Source organism: Hipposideros armiger, unplaced genomic scaffold (assembly GCF_001890085.2).
Source record: "Hipposideros armiger isolate ML-2016 unplaced genomic scaffold, ASM189008v1 scaffold_138, whole genome shotgun sequence".
Lineage (NCBI taxonomy): Eukaryota > Metazoa > Chordata > Mammalia > Chiroptera > Hipposideridae > Hipposideros > Hipposideros armiger.
The window spans coordinates 35,508-57,680 of record NW_017731488.1 but is presented as its reverse complement, the minus strand read 5'-3'; the positions used below and the strand labels follow the sequence as shown (position 1 = coordinate 57,680).

At 47.6% G+C, this 22,173-nt stretch overlaps 1 protein-coding gene and 1 pseudogene across 5 annotated transcripts in view; one reads left to right on the top strand and one right to left on the bottom strand.

Annotated features, from left to right (window-relative positions):
• The first annotated feature begins 628 nt into the window (after positions 1 to 628).
• The window catches only part of ASAP3 (ArfGAP with SH3 domain, ankyrin repeat and PH domain 3), a 44,540-nt gene continuing 22,995 nt past the window's right edge, over positions 629 to 22,173 (top strand). For 2 of the 5 annotated variants that reach the window (XM_019650055.1, XM_019650053.1), the window contains exon 1: positions 630 to 898. In XM_019650055.1, coding sequence (XP_019505600.1) covers positions 770 to 898 — 129 coding nt within the window. In that variant the 5' untranslated portion in view covers positions 630 to 769. Of the gene's footprint in view, positions 899 to 2,488; positions 2,566 to 22,173 lie in introns of those variants that run through there. The other 3 variants (XM_019650052.1, XM_019650056.1, XM_019650054.1) reach the window with 3 other exon arrangements.
• On the bottom strand, positions 11,932 to 20,152 carry LOC109386700 (40S ribosomal protein S12 pseudogene; annotated as a pseudogene).

Below are 22,173 nucleotides of genomic sequence, written 5' to 3'. Positions count from 1 at the left end.
AGTTACTGAGGGGCGCCGAGCCACACAGACTCCGGAGGCGGGGCACGCCGCTGGGGGCGGAGCCAAGAGGTGGGTGGGCAGCCTGGACGGTGAGTGGAACCTGAGGCTGGCAGCTGAGAGTGGGGAGCAAGGGAGAGGTGGGGCGATTCCGAGTGGAACGGGGCAAGGAGACTGGCAGGGCTTGGGGCGGGGAGGTGGTAAAGCTGAGCTGAAGGGGCCAGGTCAAGGGGGCTGGGAACAAAGGGAGGCCCGTCGGAGGGAAAAGAACTTGGGAGGCCAGGGAGCTGGCAGAAAGAAGGCAGAGCCGTGGAGGCGCCGAGAGAGAGAGGCAGGGGGCCGGGCGATCTCCTAGGGAGGCCGGGGGCGGGGCAATGAGGCACGGGGCGGAGCCGAGGAGCCAGCGAGGGGCCAGGGGCGGGGCAGTGAGCAGGGGGCGGAGCTCTCAGGGGCTGAGAGGCCAGGAGGCGGGGCCGAGGAGCCCTGCAGAGGGATTCGGACCTCTGTCCAGGCAAAGTGGGCAGAGAAGTTGGAAGGCTGGGGCGGGGCCGAGAAGAGGACGGAGTGGGGAAGCTCGAGGCTCCTGGGGTTCGAGGGGCTTGGCTGTGAACAGCTAAGGCGGTCGGGGGCGGGGCGGCGCGGAAGGGGTGGGGCGTGCGAAGTCCCTGAAGTCGCCGGTGGAGAGCTAGCTGTGAGGCCAGCCTAGCGCTGTGTAGCGAGCTCCCCCCACGACCCACTCCGGCATCCCCGGAGCCCCCGCCCCGCGCCCGCCATGCCCGAGCAGCTCAGCGTCGCCGAGTTCCTGGCCGTCACCGCGGAGGACCTCAGCTCCCCGGCCGGGGCTGCCGCCTTCGCTGCCAAGATGTCCCGGTGCCGGGGGGCAGCACTGACGCGGGAGGAGGTGAGGGGGCTGAGGCGGGAGGGATCGCGAGTCCCGGAAGGGCATCGCCTTGACGTTCCCAGGCGTGACCCCGAACTGCGATGGCCCTTACCGCTCCCCCAAAATCTTCCCCCTCTCTAGATCTTTGAGAACCGAGTACATCTCAAACATCCGTGTCCTCACCGTCGAGGCTGAGGGAGGGCCCGAGGGACTGTTTGTGGGTGGCCTCGAGGTCACCTCGATGACACACTTAACAAGTCAGAGGACATGCCCCCAGTGCTCTTGGTGACCTGCCCCACCGCATGTTTTAGCTCAGCGACTCACTGCATCTGTTTGGGTTTTCATATTCGGAGACCCACCAGTTTGGTCCTCAAGTCACTCCCCTCCTGGGAAGCAGGCCTTCCCGCCTCAGTCCTGAACTTACTTCGCCCTGGCTGCAGGGAGGCCCCCTCCCCCTGGCTGCTGGCTGTGAGATTTGGCCGGTGTTGGAGGAATGAATGCGAATGAGTAGGCGCCAGGAGCCGGGGTTCACCTTGGCCAGACTGTTGGCAAGTTTCTAGTCTCCTCTCCCCTCCCCTCCTCTTTGTCTTTCCCGGCATCGCGCGCGTCCCAGGCCTTTCTTTGGCTCTTGCAGGCTGCCCCACCCCATTCCCCTGCTCTTTGGAGTTCATTACTCTTCTCCGACTTGGTGCACTTTCCTGGGCCTCCCTGCAGGTAATAGTCTAAGGCAGACACTCTGCGGCTTTGGGCCAAGGGAGAATAATGTGTTTTTGCAACTCCCATTCAGAGGATGCCCAGAATTTGGATGACATTTTGAAACCTCAGTGGCAGCTCTCATCTTCCATCTTTCACCATGAGAGTATTGAGGACTTACTGTGTGGCTGATACAAAGCTCAATAGTTTATAATTCCCTGGGTCAAGGTCTTGGGAAATCTCTCCTTCTCCTCTCCTCGGGCAGGCTGAACTCCCATCTCAGAGTCTATGTGTATGGCTTTGTAGGAGTGACAGGATTGTGGAAAGAGCATCAACTTTGGGGGAGGCAGACCTGTGTTCAAATTGTGACTCTGAAGTTTGCCAGCTTTGTGACCTTAGGTATGTGACCTGATCTGCTTGAGCCCCACTTTTGGCATCTGTAAAATGGGGATAATCATGTTTACCTCACAGCGCTATGGTATTACATGAGGCATGCATGCAAAGCATGTATATTGATAAATGGAATGATGATCAGGTTAATTGACGGACCTCTTTGAACAGCACCTGGGTCTCTTTTGTCCATTTCTCTCACAGAGCCCAGCCTAATGCTTTGCACATAGTAAAGATACAGGTTTTAATTAAAATAAGAAGCAGTCCATGGCCTTTGGCTTCCTTCTTTGGGCAGAGCCAGTAGCTTGGAGTCTACCACCTATGAATGTGGATTGTATTTTACTGGGAGGCTCACAGGGAAACTGCCACAGAGCCTCATTCTAAGGAGGGCTTCCTGATGTTTGCCTTCATAGTCTCACATTTCATGACCCGGAAGAGTTCAGTGCCATTGGCACCATTAGGGCTGTCACAGTTCACCGTCCTCTCTGGTTGTTCATTAAAATGTTAAATCCGAGCAGGAGTGGGAAAGGGGCTGTACTATGAACCCTTCTTCTGGGACAGAAATGCCCCTTTATGTCCGTGCATCTGGCCATGCCGGGCTTGATGTAAGTAAGCACTTGTGTGTGTCTGGAGGATAGTGGGCAGGGAGCCCTTGGAATGGGTCTGGAGGTCACAGCAGGCCCTGGTCAGGGCTCAGCTTTGCCCCAGTTCAGGCCCGAGAAAACCTGGTCTCTCTTTTGTCTTTGAGACTTCGGTTTGATGCACGTAAGGTTCATTTTAACAACAGAAAGCCTGTGGCACCCAAACACAGCTTTTCTCTTCAGTATTTCACTGCCCAAAAAGTTAGAATCTGACCTTTGGATTGGACTTTCCTGAGGTTTCCTGTTTGGTTTTGCATTCGTGTTGATATTTACATGTAGTTTGATGCTGGTATCCCCCTTCTCTTTCCTGGATATGACTAGCCCACCCCCAGGCTTGAAGCAGGGTGAATTTGGCTGAATCAAAATGCAACTGATTCTGAAAACAAGTCTTCCAGTCCCAGCTGGTTTCCTGGGAGTAACTAGGGATTCTGTCCTGGGACTTGCAGCCTTTTTTTGCAGTCCTGGGCAGGTCACAGGACACTAGAATGTCAGCACCAAGGGACCCTTTAAGATGGAGATCACCTTGCAACCCTCTCATTTGAGATGGGGAAACTGATGTCCAGAGAATGCACGAGACTTGTCCAAGCTCCCACATCTGGGTAGGGGAAGAATTGGCATTTCTACCCAAATTTTCTAACCCCTGGTCCTATTCTCTGTCCTTCTAAAGTCCAATTTACTGTCCTCTCTATGTAACTTCTCTGAACCTCAGTTATTACACCCTTAAAATGGGTCTAATCATCATCCCTCCTTGCTTACCTCTCTGGGTTGTTAAAGTTTTGTTGTTTTTTTTTTAAATTGTTAAACACGGTACAAATGCAAGGGAATATTAAGACAGATAATCATTCTGTCAACCATCTTCTTTCTGTCCTGAGCCCCTTTCCATCCATCATCTCATTGATAGTCACAATAACACAGGTGAAAATGGGTATAGAGAGGGTAAGGCAGTTGCTTTTGTCACATAGTGGGTCTGTCTGACTCTAAGGCCTATCCAATTTTCCGTGTCATCTCTGTGCTAGGCACTTGTTTGCTGACTGGTTGGGGAGAGGTAGCCCATCTTCGGGAGATAAATATGAACCCTAGGAGTCCGTCCTGAATACCCAGAGAAAAGGTACAGTCAGTGCTATAAGAGGCTAGTGGAGTGGAGCAGAGAAAGAGCAGTGAGGACAGGTGCAATCAGGGAGAGCTTCCTGGAGGAAGTGACACTTCCAGGTGAGTCTTGAAGGATGGAAGAACTCTATTAAGTGGAGAGGGTAAGTGAGTGAATTTGGAGACTGGTGGGAAGGGAGCATATTCAGGAACCAAGAAAGCCATTTTGACCAATGCTGAGAATTTATGCTATATCGTGCATCTCAAACTACTAGTGAACTGACATCTCCTAGTGGACCTTGGATGAAGCAGTCTACCACATATAGGAGATCTTCAAAGGCTTGTGTTATATATATATATATATTTTTTGAGATTTAATGATGTTTTTAATTGCACAAAGGACATAATTTTTAATTAAAGAATTTAAAAACATAACCAAAAAGGTTATGGTCACCTGTGATCATGTCTCACAATTTCTATACTCTCCCCAGAGGTAAGTGCTGTGGGAATGTGCATGCTTCCCAGTGTGAGTCCTCAGAGAACATATATTATCTATCCGGGGGTGCTAGTTAGGGAGAATAGTTACCTAAATTGGTATCACGTCTTATTAATGCACAGTTTTAAATGTTATTGGAGTCAAATTTATCTTTTCCATTGTGACTTCTGCTTTTTTGAATCTGGTTGAGAAAGGATTTCATTCTTAATATTTTGTGACTTTTACATTCTGCTTTGTCATATGTCTCTTATTTGTTGTACCAAAAAAATACAGTTTTTGTTTTACAAAAAAATAATAAACACTGTGTAATCTTAGGGATTGTTTGCAAGAACTATAAACCCTCTCAAACTTCTTTACATTGAAGGGAAATTTGTTTTAAGGAATTAAAGGTGCCTCATGGGACTGAAGAGCAGTCAGTAAAAGTAAACCTCACCAGGGCCTCACTGAAGGCTGGAAACTCCCCAGGGCCTTAGTGGAGGCTGGGAAGTCATCAGAAACAAAAGCAGCTGCCTCATCATTCTAACTGTTTTTTGCCTCTATTGCTTTCTGCATATCTGAACAGTGCCTTGGCTCACTTGTCATCACACAGGCCCCAAAGGGCATACCACAGTATTTTGAGGAAGACAGGCAGCTTCAGGCCCCACATTCATGTGACCTCAGGTCCAGCATCTAAAGGTAACCAGCCCAGTCTAGTGAGCCACTTCCAGGTTCCTGGCAGAGAGGTTAATGGCCCGGCCCAGCTTCTGGATTGGTTCCAGCAGCCGGGTCTCCACCCTGGTTTCATCAACAGAGGTCATGGAGAGATAGACTCAGGCAGGACAAACATGGTACGGAGACCTACACTGTGGAGGGGTGCACTTCTCAGAGAAGAGGGGCAGGGCCTAGAAAGTTCCCCCTACAAATCCACAGCAATTCTGTTTCATTTGGCACAACCTAGGATCCAGGGAGAGGCAGTGTGCTCATGCTGTTTTGTGCCCACCTAGTTATCCAGGCATAGATGAACCACAGTTTGGAAAACTCAGGTGTAAGGGAATTAAAAGGATGGATTGGAGAGCTTATGAGGTGCAGCACGACTCGGAGGGCCTTGCATTCCAATTAGGCATTTGGGCTTTTTGCTGCACAGTGGGGACCACTGGACCCAATCATGTCAGAAGGGATGAGGCCAGGCCTGCTGAGGGCCAGCAGTGAGCATGGTGCTCAGGGACTGCTCCATGCCAGGCCCTGTGTTAGGCACCGGGTAAACACATTGCTCATTTGAAGAGATGCAGTCTTTGCTCCATTGCGATTATAGTCTTCTGGGGAGACAGGCAGTATACAAACAAATAAGTCAGTAATTGCATGTTATGATAAGGGATGCGAAGGCTCATCCTCTTGATCAAGGCTTTCCTTGAGGTTTGGTCCTGTATCCTCATCTCTTTGCATCCTAGCCTCTCTCCCCAGGCAATCTCACCCACAACCCAGGGCTTCAGTCCTTTTCTCTTTTGGCAACTCACACATTTTCACCTCCAGCCCAGACCCTCACGTTCCATTGCTCAGTTGGCTATTTCACTTAGACTTCTCAGCATGTCCAAAACCACATTCTTGACTGTCCCCCGCCTGGCTGGTCCTTCCAGTGTTCCCTGGTCTCAGTGAATGGTACCTCCACTGTTACACCAGCCAGAAGCCTCGCACCTCCACACGCACACTTCATCACCAAGGATCATCAGCCTTCCATTCTAAGCATCTCTGCAGTCTACTCATTTCTCTACATCCCTCCCCTGGTCCAAGCCGCCATCATCTCTCCCCTGGAACACTGCAGCGGCCTTCTAACTTGTCTCTCCACGTTTACTCTAGTTCAGGTCTCCCTGAGAGCACCTTGTCAGCACACATCACAGATAAATTTTACATTTACTTGTATAATTCTTTTATTAAAATCTGATTTCTCACTAGGCTTTTGATTTCCATGAGAATAGAATCCGTCTCACCATTGTATACCTAGTATTTACCGTAGCACCATAGGAGGGGCTCAGAATATATTGGTTGAATAACAAATAAATAAAAGAAGAAAACTGAAAAGGAGTTTTAATAGAGAATAATGGTACGAGGGTGCTCCCAGTGGAGGGAACCGCTTAGGTAAAAGCTCTGAGGTAGTCAAGAGCCTAAAGGATTTGTGACACTGAAAGGAGGGGAGAGGAGCAGAAACATAGCAATGGACCAATGGAAGAGAAATGCCATGGTAGCAAATTTGGATTTTATTTATTTTGCAGGCAAGCAACAGGATCCAATTTATATTTTAGAAAGACATATCAACTTCTGTGAAGAAACTAAATTGAAGGGGGAAGGAGAGGACCCAAGGAAGTTATTGCAGTTGTTCACAAAAGAGATGATATGATGGTGGTGTGGATAGGGCCGTGATTGGTGGAGGTGAGAGGTGGGCAGACTCTAGAAGTATTTTATAAGTACAGTTGACCCTTGAACAACATGAGTTTGAACTGTGCAGGCTCACTTGTATGCGGATGTTTTTCAATAAACACTATAAATGTGTTTTCCTTTTGATTTTCTTAATAACGTTTTCTGTTCTCTGGCTTAGTTTATTGTAAGAATACAATATATAATACGCATAACATGCAAAATATGTGTTAATTGACTTTATATTATCGGGAAGGCTTTTGGTCCACAGTAGGCTATTAGTGGTTAAGTTTTTGCGAATTTCCTACTGTGTAGGGGTAGGGGGATCCGTGCCCCTAACTCCCACATTATTTGAGGTTCAACTGTACAGCCATGCGCCACATAATGATGTTTTGGTCAGCGATGGATTGTGTATGGTGGTGGTCTCATAAGATTATAATGGAGCTGAAACATTCCTGCTGCCTAGTGACATCTTAGGTGTCGTAATGTCCTAGCACAGCATATTTACAATTGCCTATGGTATTCAATACAGTGACACGCTGTACAGGTTTGTAGCCCAGGAGCAATAGGCTATACCATGTAGTATAGGTGTGTAGTAGGCTAGACCATCTAGGTTTGTGTAAGTGCAGTCAGATGTTCACGCAAGGACAAAAATCGCCTAACAACACATTTCTCAGAATGTATACCTGTTAAGGGATGCGTGACTGTAATAACATCAGGATTTGTTGATGGAGTGCATGTGGGGAGCAGTCAAGGATGGTTCCCAGATTCCTAATGGAAGAGAGCCATTCACCCTTCCCAGGAAGGGGGATCTGGTGGAGGACCAGGTCTGGGGGAAAGTCAAGAGTTCTGTTTGTGCATATCATGGGTCTTTGGGACATCTAAGTGGAGATGTCGAGAAGGCATTTGGATATATGAGTTTGGAGATCAAAGAAGGGAGCCGGAGATACACATTTGAGAGTTGTCAGCATGGAGATAGTGGGTTTTAGACTTGCGTCTATGTAATAACCTCTTGGCATCATTCCCAGAGAGCCCAATTCAGTAGCTGTATCTTACTTAGGCTTCTTATTGCAAGTAACAGAAACCAACCTGAGCTGATTTAAACAGAAAAGGAGTTCATTGAAAAGGAATCTTCAGCGGTTCACAGAATTTCTGGGAAGCTGGAGGACAGGGGTGAGGCATCAGGCAGGAGGATCTCAGCCAAAATCACTCCACTGAGCCAGTTTGGCGAGGACACTGCTACCACGCAATAAATGTCACAGCTTGTACTGCCATTGTCCCTTGAAGATGGGGCACCTTCACTGCTGGTGCCACTAGCATAAGAATGGATCTTCTACTCTCTCTGCTCCTGATTGAAAGTCTGCAGTGAGTGCCTCTGATTGGCCAAGCCTAACTCATACACCTGTACCCTTGCTGTAAAGGAGGCTGGAAAAGCAAGAATTTGGTCTTATCAGCTTTTTTAAGAGGCAGATGCTACCAAGACTTGTGCAGCAAGTAATTTCCCAGATGTAGGAAAGAGGCTCAGATGCCAGACTGGCAAAAAATGCCAAATGTCCTTGGCAGGCTTGCCAGCATGCGGGAGGGTGTCTGGGAATCTGCATTTTAACCAGCAGCCCAGGAGGTGCTCATGTTGGCAGTCCACACCACATATGCACACATTGCATTAGCTGGTGTTTAAAGCTGTGGGAATGGATGAGATCACCCAGGGAGAGGACCGAAGAGGGCCTGGGCTCAAGCTCTGGGGAGCTCCAGTGTTGAGAGGTTAGGATGGGAAGAGGAATTCATAAAGGACATGGAGAAGGAGCTGCCAATGAGAAAGGAGGGAAATCAAGAGTATAATCCCTCAGAAGGTACGAGGGGAATGTTTTGATGAGGGAGCTGTGTCAGATGCTCCCAGATGTCCCGTGGTAAAATAAAACGACAGATGTGACCCCTGGCTTTGGCGTTGGACCGATTTAGTGCTTTTCCCCTCCACACTGGCCTAGACTGATTGGAGGAGGGGGCAGATGAGAAGTTTCCCACATAGAGGAGCAGAGATATGGGATGGTGACCAGGGACCTGGGCCAAGAGGGTTTTCCAAGATGGACTTAGAGCCCAGCTCTGTTGAGCCCAGTCTTCCCATATCAGGCTGGCTCTGCACGGGGCAGAGGGTCCTCCTGGATTTGTCAGCCTCGAGCCCAGTCTTCCGAAGTCTCCTCCCCTCCCCAAATTTCAGTGTTCAGTGCCTCCTTCCTTGCCTGGTGTTCAGCTGTTTCTGGCCACCGAGGTAACATAGGCAGGTTTGGGAACTTTAGGTCAGAGCAGAAGAAAAATTCTTTCCCCAAAGGCAATTTGGTAATACAGGCATACCTCGGAAATATTGAGGGTTCAGTTCCAGACCACCGCAATAGAGCAAGTATGGCAATAAAGCGAGCTGTAATCTTTTTGCTGCTGGTGGGCTTGCCTTCAGTTTGTAAAAAAACACAGCATCTGTGAAGTGCAATAAAGCAAAGCACAATTAAATGAGATGTGCTTGTCCAGTCCTCAGGCAGAATTATTGCTAGGAGGTCCCTTTGATGGGACCCAGAGCACACGAGGTGGTGAGGGCCCACGGAAGCACAGTGAGTTCCCCAAGCTCTAGGACAGGGCCCTGGGCCCCGTTTGTTCTGGGAACATTGTGATTGGGCCTCACTGGTGTCAGGGAGCGGGCCTCACTCATTGTGGAGGGTATGCGAGGCCCAGCTGGGAACAGCTGCTAAAGGTTCTCTAACTCAGCTGGTTTTTGACCTTGACTGAGTTTTTAAGAACTTCAGGCTCCACCCAGCCCTACTGAATCAGAATCTCCCAGGGATGAAGCGTGGACAAATGAGCAGTTCAAAAGTTCCCCAGGCAACTCTGATCAGCAGTCAGGGTGACAACTATTGTGGTGAGCTATTTCATGCCCACTTACAGTTAGTCATCCATTAAACTCTACTTATTGAGCACCTGCTGTGTACAAAGATGGAATGGTAGGTTCTGAGGGCATGGAGGTGACAAGTCCTTCTCCATCTGGGAAGGAGAAGGACTCAATGTCCATGAAAAGATGATTGACAACCCATAGCATATAGGGATGTGGCTGAGGTCTATGGAGACAGTCCAGTAACTGAAATCAGACAGACCTGGATTTGAATTCCTATTGGTTACGTGAGCTCGGGCAAATGACTTACCCTTTCTGAATCTGTTTCCCCATCTGTAAATCAGGGGTGATAACTATATGGGGTTGTTTGAGGGGATTACATATAAAGCATCTAGCATATACCTGGCATACAACAGACACTTAATCATTTTTTAAAATTCTCTTTTACTGAAAACCTAAGTACACCTGTACCTGGGATAGTTAAAGAGATCAGGAACCACCCAGAGAAAATGGGGAACAGAAATGCAACAGGGGTGAGGTAAGTACTATGAGTGATCGCTAAAATTGTCTGCACAGTCCTGGCACCGGAGCAAAAAGAGAAATCTTGAGTACCTTGCAGATGCCTGAGAATGACCAGCTGAGCCTCATTCTGGACACAGCAGGTCCTTCCCTCAGCGCTGCCCTTTGCTCTCTCCCATCCATTCATTTCTTCATCAAACGTTTGTTGACAGCCTACCCACTTCTCAGTCCTGGCTGCACATTACAGTCCCCTGGGTTGCTTTTAGGTATATTTTCAAGAATTGAGATAGTCATATAACATAAAATTCACTATTTTAACTATTTGAAAGTTGTACGGTTCAGTGGCCTTTATTCACGGTGTTGTGCAATCATCACGACTGTCTAATTCCAGAACATTTCCATCACCTCCAAAAGAAAAGAAAAGCTGAGCTCATTAGCAGTCACTCCCCGCTCCCACTCCCCCCAGCCCCTGGCAACCTTCTGTCTCTGTGGATTTGCCTATTCTGGACATTTCATACCACTGGAATCCTGCAATATGTGGCCTTTTGTGTCTGGCTTCTTTTAGTTAGTGTAATGTTTTCAAGGTTCTTCTATATCATCTGGGTGGCTTTAAAAGCAATAAATATAGGAATAGCAAACACCAGCCAGTGTTGTTAGCATTTCTCATATGTTAGTTCATATGATCCCTATAAGGAAACAAAGGCACAGGGAAAGAAAATACCTTAGTAAACACAATTGCCACATAACATACAGGATGCCCGTGCAATAATTGGGGCTTACTGATACTAAAAACTTAGTCATTATCTGAAATGCAAATATCACTGCATGGCCTGTATTTATTTTTGCTAAATCTGGCAACTCTACTTGCAGTAAGTGGCAGAGCCAGGATTTGGGCTTGGGCAGTCCAAAGCACTTGGGAGTGCTTCGCCTCTCCCTCCACTGGTGATGCCTGGCGCCCCTCCTCCTCTCCCTCCCCAGGGACTTTGATTTAACAGGTCTGAAGTGAGGCTCTGGCATCCTAACTTTTTAAAGCACTCCAGGTCACTTCCTTGGGCAGCCTGGGGATGTAGGTCTCAGAGCTCAGGAATATGTCTGTTGAGCTACCCTGCAGTCCTCTCTGCATGCCCAGCATTGGGCTCGGTGCTTAAATGCCTGATCACATCCGGTCCTATGAGATAGGTGCTGTTATTATCCCATTCAACAGAGGGGGACATGGAGGCTCTGAGAAACTAAGTCACTTGCCCCAGGTCACACAGCTAAAAATATTGGCACCAGAATTTGGACCTCAGAACAGTGTGATGTAAAAACCAGAGTCCTTAATTCCTACTGTCTTTCCTGTGTTCCCATAGGGCCTTGCTCATACCCGTTCATTCATTTACGCATTCCTTCCTTCCACAAACATTTATTGCTACTCATGCGCCAGGTGCTGTAGTGGATGCAGTGGATGCAAAAGCACATGAGCCGGTCCCTGCCTTTTTGGCATTTTCAGCCCCGTAGAGGAGTCAGACATGTGGTGAAGAAGGGCCATGAATGCCCTGGTAAAAGTGGGCACAGGATGGCATAAAGGCAGGAGGGGTGAGCTCTAGAGGGGTCAGTCCTGTTGTGGTAGGAAGGGGGTGACCTGTAAGCTGAGCCAGAAAAGGTGAAGTGTTTAGAGGCAGAATGGGGGAGGGCTCTCCAGGCAGCAGGGGCTGCATGAGTAAAGGTCTCGCATATTGGAAAATTGCCAAGAGTTGGACGGGGGCTGGGGTTTAAGGGATTAGCGATGGATATCAAGTCCAAGTTGGGGGCAGGGAGCGATTTGTCCAGATCTACAAGGGAGCCCAGAGAATGGGGGAGCATGGGACCCTTTGCAGCTCTGTCTAGGAGGACAGGCCAGGCTCGGGTGGAATTCAGGGCTTGGGCTCAGGCTGGGGTCAGATGGGAATCTTCGGAGATTGGGCTGCAAAGTTCTTGCCCTCTTAGCTCATCGCTGCTGAGCACTCTCTAGAGGAAAGTCCCAGCCAGGAAACTTGGGGTTTGCAGAGGCCTCAGCATACAGTGAGGGTGCGGCTCTCTTCCTGAAACCCCGCTTCCCACCACCCTGTAAGGGGCAGCTGGTGAGGCTGAGCTGACAAGACTGGACAGGCTCCCGGGCTGGGGAGACATCTGCGGGGGCCCCACCGAGGGGGTACACGGCCAGTCACGGGTTCCAACGGTGCAGGAAGGAAAACAGCGAGAGGCTGAGGGATCCTGAAGTAATAAATGTCAGAGCTGGCAGGAGGCTTCCCTGCCACCGCCCAACCCCTTGCTTGGTTCCAGATGAGGAGTCGGGCCAGGGAGGGAAAGAGACTGGCCCCAGGTCCTGGCTCCCAGGCCCTGCTGTGTAGCCACCTCAGGGGCTGCAGGCAAGCAGGCAAGGCTGGGCGCCCTTCTATGTGGACCATGCCGACTGTGTGGACTGGGAGGTGCCCTGCTCTCCTCTGACGCCTCCTTCTGACTGTCCTCACCTAGAGCCAAGGGAGCTGGGAGTGAAGGAAGGCTTATCCAGATGAAACCCATTTGGAGACTTTTGCTCCTGCTGGTGGCTGAGGTTGGAGCAGCCTTGCAGGTCGGATTAACCTTGACTCTTGAGTCCTAGAGCCTTGACCTGGAAGGGGATTTAGAGTTCATGTCCATCAGCTCTAAGTGGTACAGATGGAGAAACTGAGGCACAGCAGAAGGAAGGAACTTGCTCAGAGGGACACAGAGGGGCTATTGGCAGAGGTGGACCTAAAATCCAGTAACTTCCTTCCCTCAAAATGTTTCTACATTGCTTCTCAAGATGTCTGACATCCACTGTTAGAAAAAAATATGACCTAATTTTGTCTTCACAGCAATCCTTACAGAGATAGCTGGGGCTCAGCAAGGTGGGATTTACCTCATGGTTTGCTATAATGTGACACTGAGAAAAGGCTCTGGAGGCAAGAGCTGACTCTACATTTCCTAGAGCTCCCTACACGACTTTGAGCCAGTTGCCTAACCTACCCCAGCCTCGATTTCCTCACCTGTAAAAGGGGCAGGATAATAACTACCTCACAGGGCTGTTGGGAGGAACAAACGAGGTAACAAACATAAGTGCCTGCCCCAAAGCCAGCACTCCGTAAGTGGGGCGGAGGTTGGATTCTTGTTTGTAAGTAGACTCACCCTGAGAGCTTGGAATCCGAGTCCTTCCTGTTGGGTGATCTGCTTTGGGCTGGCTGGGCTGTGCTCCCCATCACCCTGTCATGCCTGGGGGACAAAGCCACACCCCCTTTTTCCCACTTGGACAAGTCTGTAGCTGAGCCCGCGAGTTGATCTTTCTACCACAAGAATCTATCAAGTACTCCTCTCTTGTTCAGAATCCTCCAGGAGCCCCCCGATGCTTGTGGGATAAAATGTAGAGGCTTTGGTTAAAAGCATGGATTCTGAAGCCCGAAACCCTGGGTTTTAGTCTAGAGTCCACCACTTACTAGTTGTGTGAGCCTGGACAAATGCCACAACTTCCCTGGGCCTCAGTTTCCTCATCTGTAAAGCCACCCGGGGTTGCTGACAGGATTACATGAAATAATAGACAGCATGTCACGTGCTTAGATTAAGCCTGGACCATGGCAAGGATGACATAGACGCATCTATGCAGCTCTCATTAGGAGCCTGGTCGTCCCGCGGGTCATTCTGGGCCCTGCCTAACCCTGAGGCCTCACTGCTCACCTCTTCCCCACTGGCCCTGGTAAGTACCTGCTCCAATGAGCTCCTGGCTGCTCCCCAAATGTACTGAGCACTCCTACCCAGAACTTTGCAGAGGCGCCTTGTTGTCGCTCTTAGTCATCTGGCCCTGACCTGCTTTGCTTCATCAGTATCTCCTCATTTTTTTGAGGCTCTGGTGAAGCATCACTTCATCCCTGAGTGGGGTGGGTGCTCCGCGTCTGTCCCCCACACAGGCTTCTCACTGACCCCAGATTCACCAAAGCCTCCGCAGTCCTTAGCAAGTGTATCATTGTCTCCCTGTGAGAACCTTGAGGGCAGGGCCCAAACCTTGAGGGCAGGGCGTGAGCCTGCCATCCCTCTGTCCCCACCACCTGCGCTGGGCCTCAGGTACCACCAGGCACTCTGTTTGCATGAAGGAGCACCTTCTGTGTGCCAGTGACTCTGTTAGAAACTCCACCCCACTAGGGTGGAGAGGGGCAGGCTTGCAGAGTTGAGATTTTGGAGTAGACACTATGAAGGGGGTGGAGCCAAGCTGGGATTGCCTGGAAGTGGGATGCTAGCAAATTCTTCAGTCCCACCCATGCCCCTCCTTGCTGGCCACCCAGGAAGGGCGCTGTGGGTCTCCCTGCCTTTCCCTGGATCTGGTGGTTGGGTAGGTAGGTGAGAAAAAGCAAACTTAGAGCATGACGCGAACAGCACAGCCCATGTTTGCACGGGCTACAAGCTTTCCCAGTCTCTCTGTGATTCGATTCTCAGTGGAGGTGGCTAGAGCAGCAGTGACTGTCATTCTCATTTTACAGGTACACATTCCCCTAGAGAGGCAGGGGACTTGCTCAGGATCTTGGAGCCAGTTAGGCATGGGGTCTGGAATAAAACCCAGGTCTCCTCACTCCCCATCCTGTGCTCTTTCTACTATGTGCCCTCTTTGTAATTAGGCCACAGGGCTTGGCAGCCACCTCTAGCCAGCAGGTCAGCCTTAACCCTTTCTCGCCTCTCCTTAAGGACCCTCCTCCATGCTTGCCCTCCCCTGGGGCAAGTCTCTCAGGCTGGCTTCTCCAAAACCCCACTCTCTCCTAGCCCATCCCTCTTGTTGAAAGCTGTGCCTCGACAGCTGTCCACCGAAAGGGATGAGTTCAACATACTAAGGTGTCAAGGACTAGTTCCAGGTAACTTAGTGCAGAGGTTCCCAAATTTTCTGATCTTGCCTTGTGTTAACTTTGTATTGCAGAAAATTTCAAACACACAAAAGTAGACTCACCCAGCTTCAACTATTAATATTGTGCCAATCTTGTCTTTTCATCTACTTGCCCTCACTGTCTTCTGATAACGGAGAACTTGGGATACTCAGAACAGAATGATGAACCCCCGTTTACCCATAAGCCCATCCTGCCCTCTCCACATTCCCTCCTGCTTTTCCAACTCTTGTTTTATTTTGAAGCAAATTCCAAACATCATATCATTTCATCTTTACATATTTCTATATGGATCTCTAAACAGTAGGACTTATTTTTTGTTTACATATCTATGATACCATTCTTGTACCCCAAAACATTAACAATAATCTGTGAATCATCAACTGTGCAGTTTTCAAATTTCCAGTTGGCTCATAATTCTCCTAACGTCTTTTAGAGTTTATTTTTTAAAAAGCAGGATTCAAGTAAGGTCCATGCGTTGCCATTTGTTGTTTATGTTAAAATCTTGTAAGCGTCCCACTCCATCATTTGTGCTTTTGTTTTCTTTGCGGTCCGCTTGTTAAAGAAACCTGTAGTTTCACAGTCTGATTGTGCTTACTGATGCATCCCTGGGTGTCGTTTAACTGCCTCCATCTTCTGCACTTCCTATAACTTGGTAGTTGGATCTAGAAATGAAAAGCCCCAGGGTTTTTTTGTTTGGGCTTTTTAAAAAATATATATCATTTCATTAAATGTTTTAGGTCTAACTTGGTTTGCTCATTAAAATATCATATTTTTAATTTTCATGTAGTACATATAAATTAATCTTGTGGACATCAGTCAAAGATCAAAGGAGCCAGGATTCCACCACCTCATAGGAGGAGCCTTTTTTAATGTCAGAGTTTCATTGACCTTCCCTCGACAGTTGTACTTTTAGTATTGATTGATTGACAAAAAGCTACCCTGAATTCAAGAATACTTTTAAAGATTTCTGGGTCTTATTGATTATAACAGCTGCAGGCGTATTTGGTCAGACTGATTTTTGAGACTTTTTTTTTTTTAATTGGTCTATAGTGCTTACTGTAAGTGTGGCTTCTTAGGGCTCTGATAGTAACTTCACAGATCTTCAGGGACTGGGGCCCACAGACTGGGAGCGAACAAGTGAGTTAGAATCCAACAGCTTGGGTTCCGGATCCATCTCCACCACTTTCTGGTTGTGTGAGCTCAGGCAACTTTCTTTACATCTGTGAGCCTCACTGACACATCAGCCAAATGGGAACAAAAGCAGTGACAGCCTCTTTGGGAAGCCGTGAGTGTTAAAGGGTGGATGTCAAACTGCTTTACAAATTGTAAAGCCCTATACAAGATTTGGTTTGTATTCTTGTTTTTTAGTTTGTTTTCATTTCCAGTGAGACCTGGAGCAAGAAACTCATTTGAGCCTTTGTTTTGCAGTCTGTAAAATGAGAAGGTAATGTTAGATTATCTCTAATATTCTGTGATTTCGTCTCTCAAGGGACAATATCATGGTCCAAAGCAAAGATAAATGGTTTTCATCTCCTATGCCAACTCTAGTTTAATTGGTAGAGGTTACCTGAAGAGCTGTCCTAGCAGAATGATGAACCAAGCCCAGAGTCCATGGGAAAAATACTGTGATTGATTAATGATAGCTGTTGTGGTCATGGGATACCGCAAAAGTGGTCCCTATGCCTTGTATTATAATAGTCCAAAGGAGTGAATGTCTAATGGTGAAATTTAATCTGCAGCTCCCAAGGCCTTAGCTTTAGCAGCTCTACCCGCTTGGCTGAGCTGCCATGGCAACCACAGCTGGCTTCCAGAGATCACAGGAATGAAGAATGGATCCTATTGATGAATCCTGACTCAGGAGGGGGGCATACAGAAGGCTGTCCAAGTAGGGCAGCTGAGCATGGCCCTAGTGCTGCCATCTGTGGTCTTTTTTTTTTTAAATAAATTTTATTGGGGAACAGTGTGTTTTTCCAGAACCCATCAGCTCCTAGTCAAGTCATTGTTTTCAATCTAGTTGTGGAGGGCACAGCTCACTGGCCCATGTGGGAATTGAACTGGCAACCTTATTGTTCAGAGCACGTGCTCTAACCAACTGAGCCACCTGGCTGCCCCCATCTGTGTTCTTTTGAACACAAACCAGAGAGCCATAGTACTGTGTGTGTATGTGTGTGTGTGTATAGTTTTGGTGGGGTGGGGGCCACAAAGGGCAGTGCCACCAGCTAGAATTTAGGCTTTGTCTAGGGCCAGCCAGGCAAGGCTTCCCGAAGGCCTCCAATTGGTTTTCTAAGCTCACGTGTCCCTGTCACTCAGCGTTTCACCTGCCTTTGTCCAGTGCCTGCCCAGACTCTTGCGTGGAGTCATTGACTCTTAGCTTTGAGGGAGAGCTAAAGGGCCACCAATACTAATCCAAAATCCAGTCCCTGAAGCACACTTTACCACCGAAAGTCCTTGAATACTTCAATTGACGGGGAGCTCACTCTCTATAGGGGTCGCATATTCTTCCTTAGGATCTTCTGTTTGAGCCGAAGTCTGTTTCTGTCTCCCTAATGTCCACCTCTCACTGTTGGGAAACCTCTCCCGGGCCAACCTGAAGAAATCTGTTTTCTCTTCAGTAGAATAGCCCTTGGCGTGTTAGTCGTTGGGGCCCACCACTGCTGTCAACCTTGCTTTGTTTGGATGGGTCTTTCTCTCTATCTCCCTCTTTCTTCCCCTAAGTTTGTGAGGATCATGAGAGGATATGGTAGAGGTGGTAGAGTTGGGGCTCAGTTTCAGTGGCAGATCTAAGTCCCAGGATCAAAGAAGCTGTGTCCCCTAACCTTTGTGAAGCAGCTTGGTGGTGTGGATATCACATTGGCCCTGGATTGGCTAGACCTGGATTTAAATTACAACTCCGCCACTGTTCAGTATTGTATGACCTGGACATGTTTCTTCCCCTGGCAGTTCCATCTATAAAATGTGAATGTTGATGCCTACCTCAAAGGGTGGCTGGGAGAGTGACAAGTAATGTTCCTGGCACAGCAGGCACTTGGGACATGTAACATCTTTTCTCTGTGATTGCCCAGTGGCAGAGGTTTCACTGTGGCCCCTCTGCACCTGTGGTTCCCACATCTTGCTGAGTAGGATCACTGGGGGATGGGGGAGGTATCTTTAATTAGCTCAAGGAAAGGTGAGAAACTCCTAAACCAAATTCAGTTTCATTTTGAAGTAGATAACATTATTAGCTTCAAATAATATTGTTCTAAGCACTTTACCTATGTGAATTCATTGACTCTCCCCCAAAACCCTATATACGCATAGTAGGGACTCTTATCACCCTAACTTTATGAATGGGGAAATTGAAACACAGAGAGGTCACATAGCAGCTGAAATTCAAAGTGGAGCTGAAATTCAAAACCAGGTAGTTTGGGGCCAGCCCCTACTTTTAGCAATGAAGATTTACTGCGTCTCTGAAGGGTAGAAGTCAACCAGTGATTCCCAAACTTTAGCTGCATTAAAACTACCGAGAGGGCTTGTTGAAACACAAATTGCTAGGCCCCACACCCAGATTTTCTGATTCAGCCAGAGAATGTGCGTTTCTAACGTGTTCCCAGGTGATGCTGATGCTAATGGCTGAGGGACCCCACTTTGAGGATGACTGACTCCTGGGGATTAAATGGGCCCACCCGAATCCAGCGACTGATTTTTGGTTTTCCTAATCTATTCAGGCTCAGGCCTGGGGAATAAGAGTTGATCTCACACAGAAGCAGAAAACAAACCACAGTACGAATCATACTCATATTTTCCAAATGCCTTAAGCCTTGGCACACATCTGCGATCTCATATAAACCTCACAGTGACTCTGAGTTAAGTGGAGAATGGATTTTTCCACCCCCTCCACTCCCCATAGTATATTATTTTTCTCCCATTTCAAAGAAGAGGAGGTTTGAAGAACTGGCTGGGCTAGTCTCTCCCGGGAAGATAGTTTTGGGGAGACTGGGGTTAGAATCTCAACTTGTGACTCATCATGCTTATAATAGCATCATTACAGGTGTTCTGGGTACCTCTGTGCCTTTCCCCAAATACCTTCTCATCCCAGGCTGTGATCACAGTTTCCTTAAAACTGTGTTTCTTTAGCTTAAATCTTTGCCCCATTATATCACAGAGGATAGGTATTATCAGTCCTTTATAGCCCAGTGTGAATGATTTTCAGATACAGTAATCCCTTGGTTTGCGAGCATAATTTGTTCCGGAAACAAACTACTCATATTGCAAGACATCGCTCGTTTACCACGTTAAAATGTATTAGAAAAGTTTGCTCGTCTTGCGGAACACCCCCAAAACAAGTTGCTCGCAATCCGAGGTTTTACTGTATTTTCTTGAAAAGAGGGTAATTAGGATTCTACCCTCTTGTGCCCCCTGCAGGCGTTTGTGTGTTTATATGTCTGAGCCTCTTGATGGAAGGAACCATGCGTGGCGAAAAGAGGTACCGATAGATGCTTGTTGAAATGAATAAATGAATGAACAAATGAAATGGATGAACAAACAAACAAATAAACAAACAAACTATACTCCTCTCCTTGCCTATTCTTCCTAGAGCAAGCCTCCCTTGTTCTAGCAATCCTACCACTATACCCAGCGCTCCCACACCCCCTCACAGTACAGTCTCTTAGTCCCTTTTCTGCCTGCCCAGTCCTAGAGTCAAGCATCACAGCTTAAAGGAGGCCTTCTCTGCTCCTCCCAAGCAGACATGGCTCTGCTTACCCTGGGTTCCCCATCTAACATTGTAGTCCTAATCCCACTGCATTGCAAGTGTCTATTTACTTGGCAGTTTTCTTCCCTTAGATGGTGATGCCCTAAGAGCTGAGATTGTGTCTTTTTATCTTTTGAAAAACAAAAGCCTGGTCCGTGTGTTCGTGTCTTACATTTGAAGTTCTCCTTGATGACATCCTTGGCCTGAGACTCTTTGCCATGGTCCTTAACCACCACACCACTGCACCCAACCACTTTATGGGTTTTTCCATCTCTGTCAATTTTACAGAGGCCCACCCATTCCCCTAATTTCTTGTTGTCATCAACCTTAATTAGGTTAATTTGGTGTTCAGCACAGAGAGCCTCCACCAACTTGACCTACATAGGTTCTTCGCAGTTGGATGCGAGCCCAAGATGAGTTTGGCGCTTGTCTGAGGCTTTGGCAGCTTCGTGAATTCCACGTGCTAGGCCATCATGGATGAGGGCGGTCTTAAGCACCTCTTATAAAGCAGTATTAATGTCCATTACACCTCCAGCAGCAATGCCTTCCTCAGCCATGGCCATGGGTTATGGATGGAGCCGAATCTTGAATGCATGCAAGCCTCTGCCCTGCCCTACTCTGTGGCAGCGGGGAAAGCTGAGATTGTGGTTTTTTACGGGTTTGAACATGTAGCAGGCACTCAATAACTAGCTGAATGAATGAGTGAATAACTGTGTGAATCTTGGCTACTAAGAGCAATAGGGAGCCGTTTCCTAATACATGTCTGACAGGGCATCAAGGGACAGTTTATGGGTAACTTGCCTGTCTGTACCAGTTAGAGCTAGGTTCAGCTACAAGTGGCAGAATACCCAGTAGGACAGTAGCTTAAATAAGATAGCCACTTATTTTTCTTTTATATAAAAGAAGTCTACAAATAAGTAGTCCAGGGATGTTAAGGTGGCTCCCCAATCACCAGGGACAAGGTAGAAATTTTATTGTTTCACCATTCATAATACATGGCTTCTACCTCATGGTTCAAAATGGCTGCCTGAGCTCGAGCCATCACAAATGCATTCTAGCCAGGAGAAAGATGTGACAGAAGGCATCCCTCCCTTTCTTTTTTATTCTTTTCTTTATTTAAATAAAAATACATTATTTTTTAGAGCAGTTTTGGGTTCACAGCAAAATTGAGTGGAAAGCACGGAGAGTTCCCATATACCCCCCGGCCCCACACATACACAGCCTGCTCCACTATCACCATCCCACACCAGGATGGTACCTTTGTTATCATCAGTGAATCTACACTGACACATCACTGTCAGTCAAAGTCCATAGTTTGCTTTAGGGTACACTCTTATGGTGTACATTCTGTGAGTTTTGACAAATGTGTAGTGACATGTATCTACTGCCATGGTATCATACAGAATAGTTTCACTGCCCTAAAAATCCACCTGTTTATTCCTCCCTCCTCCCAACCCCTGACAACCACTGATCTTTTTTATCATCTCCATAGTTTTGCCTTTTCCAGAATGCCATATAGTTGGAGTCATTCATTATGGAGCCTTTTAAGATTAGCTTCTTTCACTTAGTAATATGCATTTAAGTTTCCTCCATGTCTTCTGTGGCTTGATAGCTCATTTCTTTTTAACACTAATGTTCCATTGTCTTCCAACTTTTGGCAGTTATGAATAAAGCTGCTATAAACATCTATTGCAAGTTTTTGTGTGGAAATAAATTTTCAACTCATTTGGGTAAAGACCAAAGAGTACACTTGCTGGATCATATGGTAAGGATATGTTTAGTTTTGTAAGAAATTGCCAAACTGTCTTCCAAAGTGGCTGTACCAGTTTGTAGTCCCACCAACAGTGATGAGAGTTCCTGTTGCTCCACATCCTTACCAGCATTTGGTGTTGTCAGTGTTTTGAATTTTGGCCATTCTAATAGTATTCCTTTTAAGAATACTCTCTGGAAGCTAACATAACAATGAAATATCCATTACATTCCATTGGCCAAAACTTAGTCACATGACCACATTTATCTGCAAGGCAGGCTGGGAAATGTAGTCTTTCTTCTCAGTGACTAATGGCCATCTGAAAAAATCAGGGTACTTATTGCTAAGGGAGAAGAGAGAATGGACATTGGGAGCCAGCCAGTGGTCTGTGCCATGCTGCAGGGAGGAGAGATTCTCTCAAACTAGCTTGTAAGCACTAAAGGAAATTTGTTGAGTGGATTCAGGAGGATTTCATGGAGACCCAAGGACAAAAAGTATGGAAGGGCCCCTCAGGGTGCAGGATCTAGTAAATTTCCAAAAACAAGGACAGCTCTTTTCTTCTACTGTTCTGTGGCAGCACGGGTCTCATGCTTCTTTCTACATAATCTGCTTTGTTCTTTTCTCTTTGCACATGATGGGAAAGACATCCCAACTTAAGCACTTCCAGTCCATTAGCTAGCTTCCCAGAGCCCAATTCTGAATTCCTTGGAGAGAGAAGCTGATTGGCGAGGTTAGGTCAAATGTCCACCCTGGTCAATCAAGTCTTGCTAGAACAAACAAGGTGGCAAGGGCTCACCTCTAGAGGGGAGGAGGGCAATTTTCAGAGAA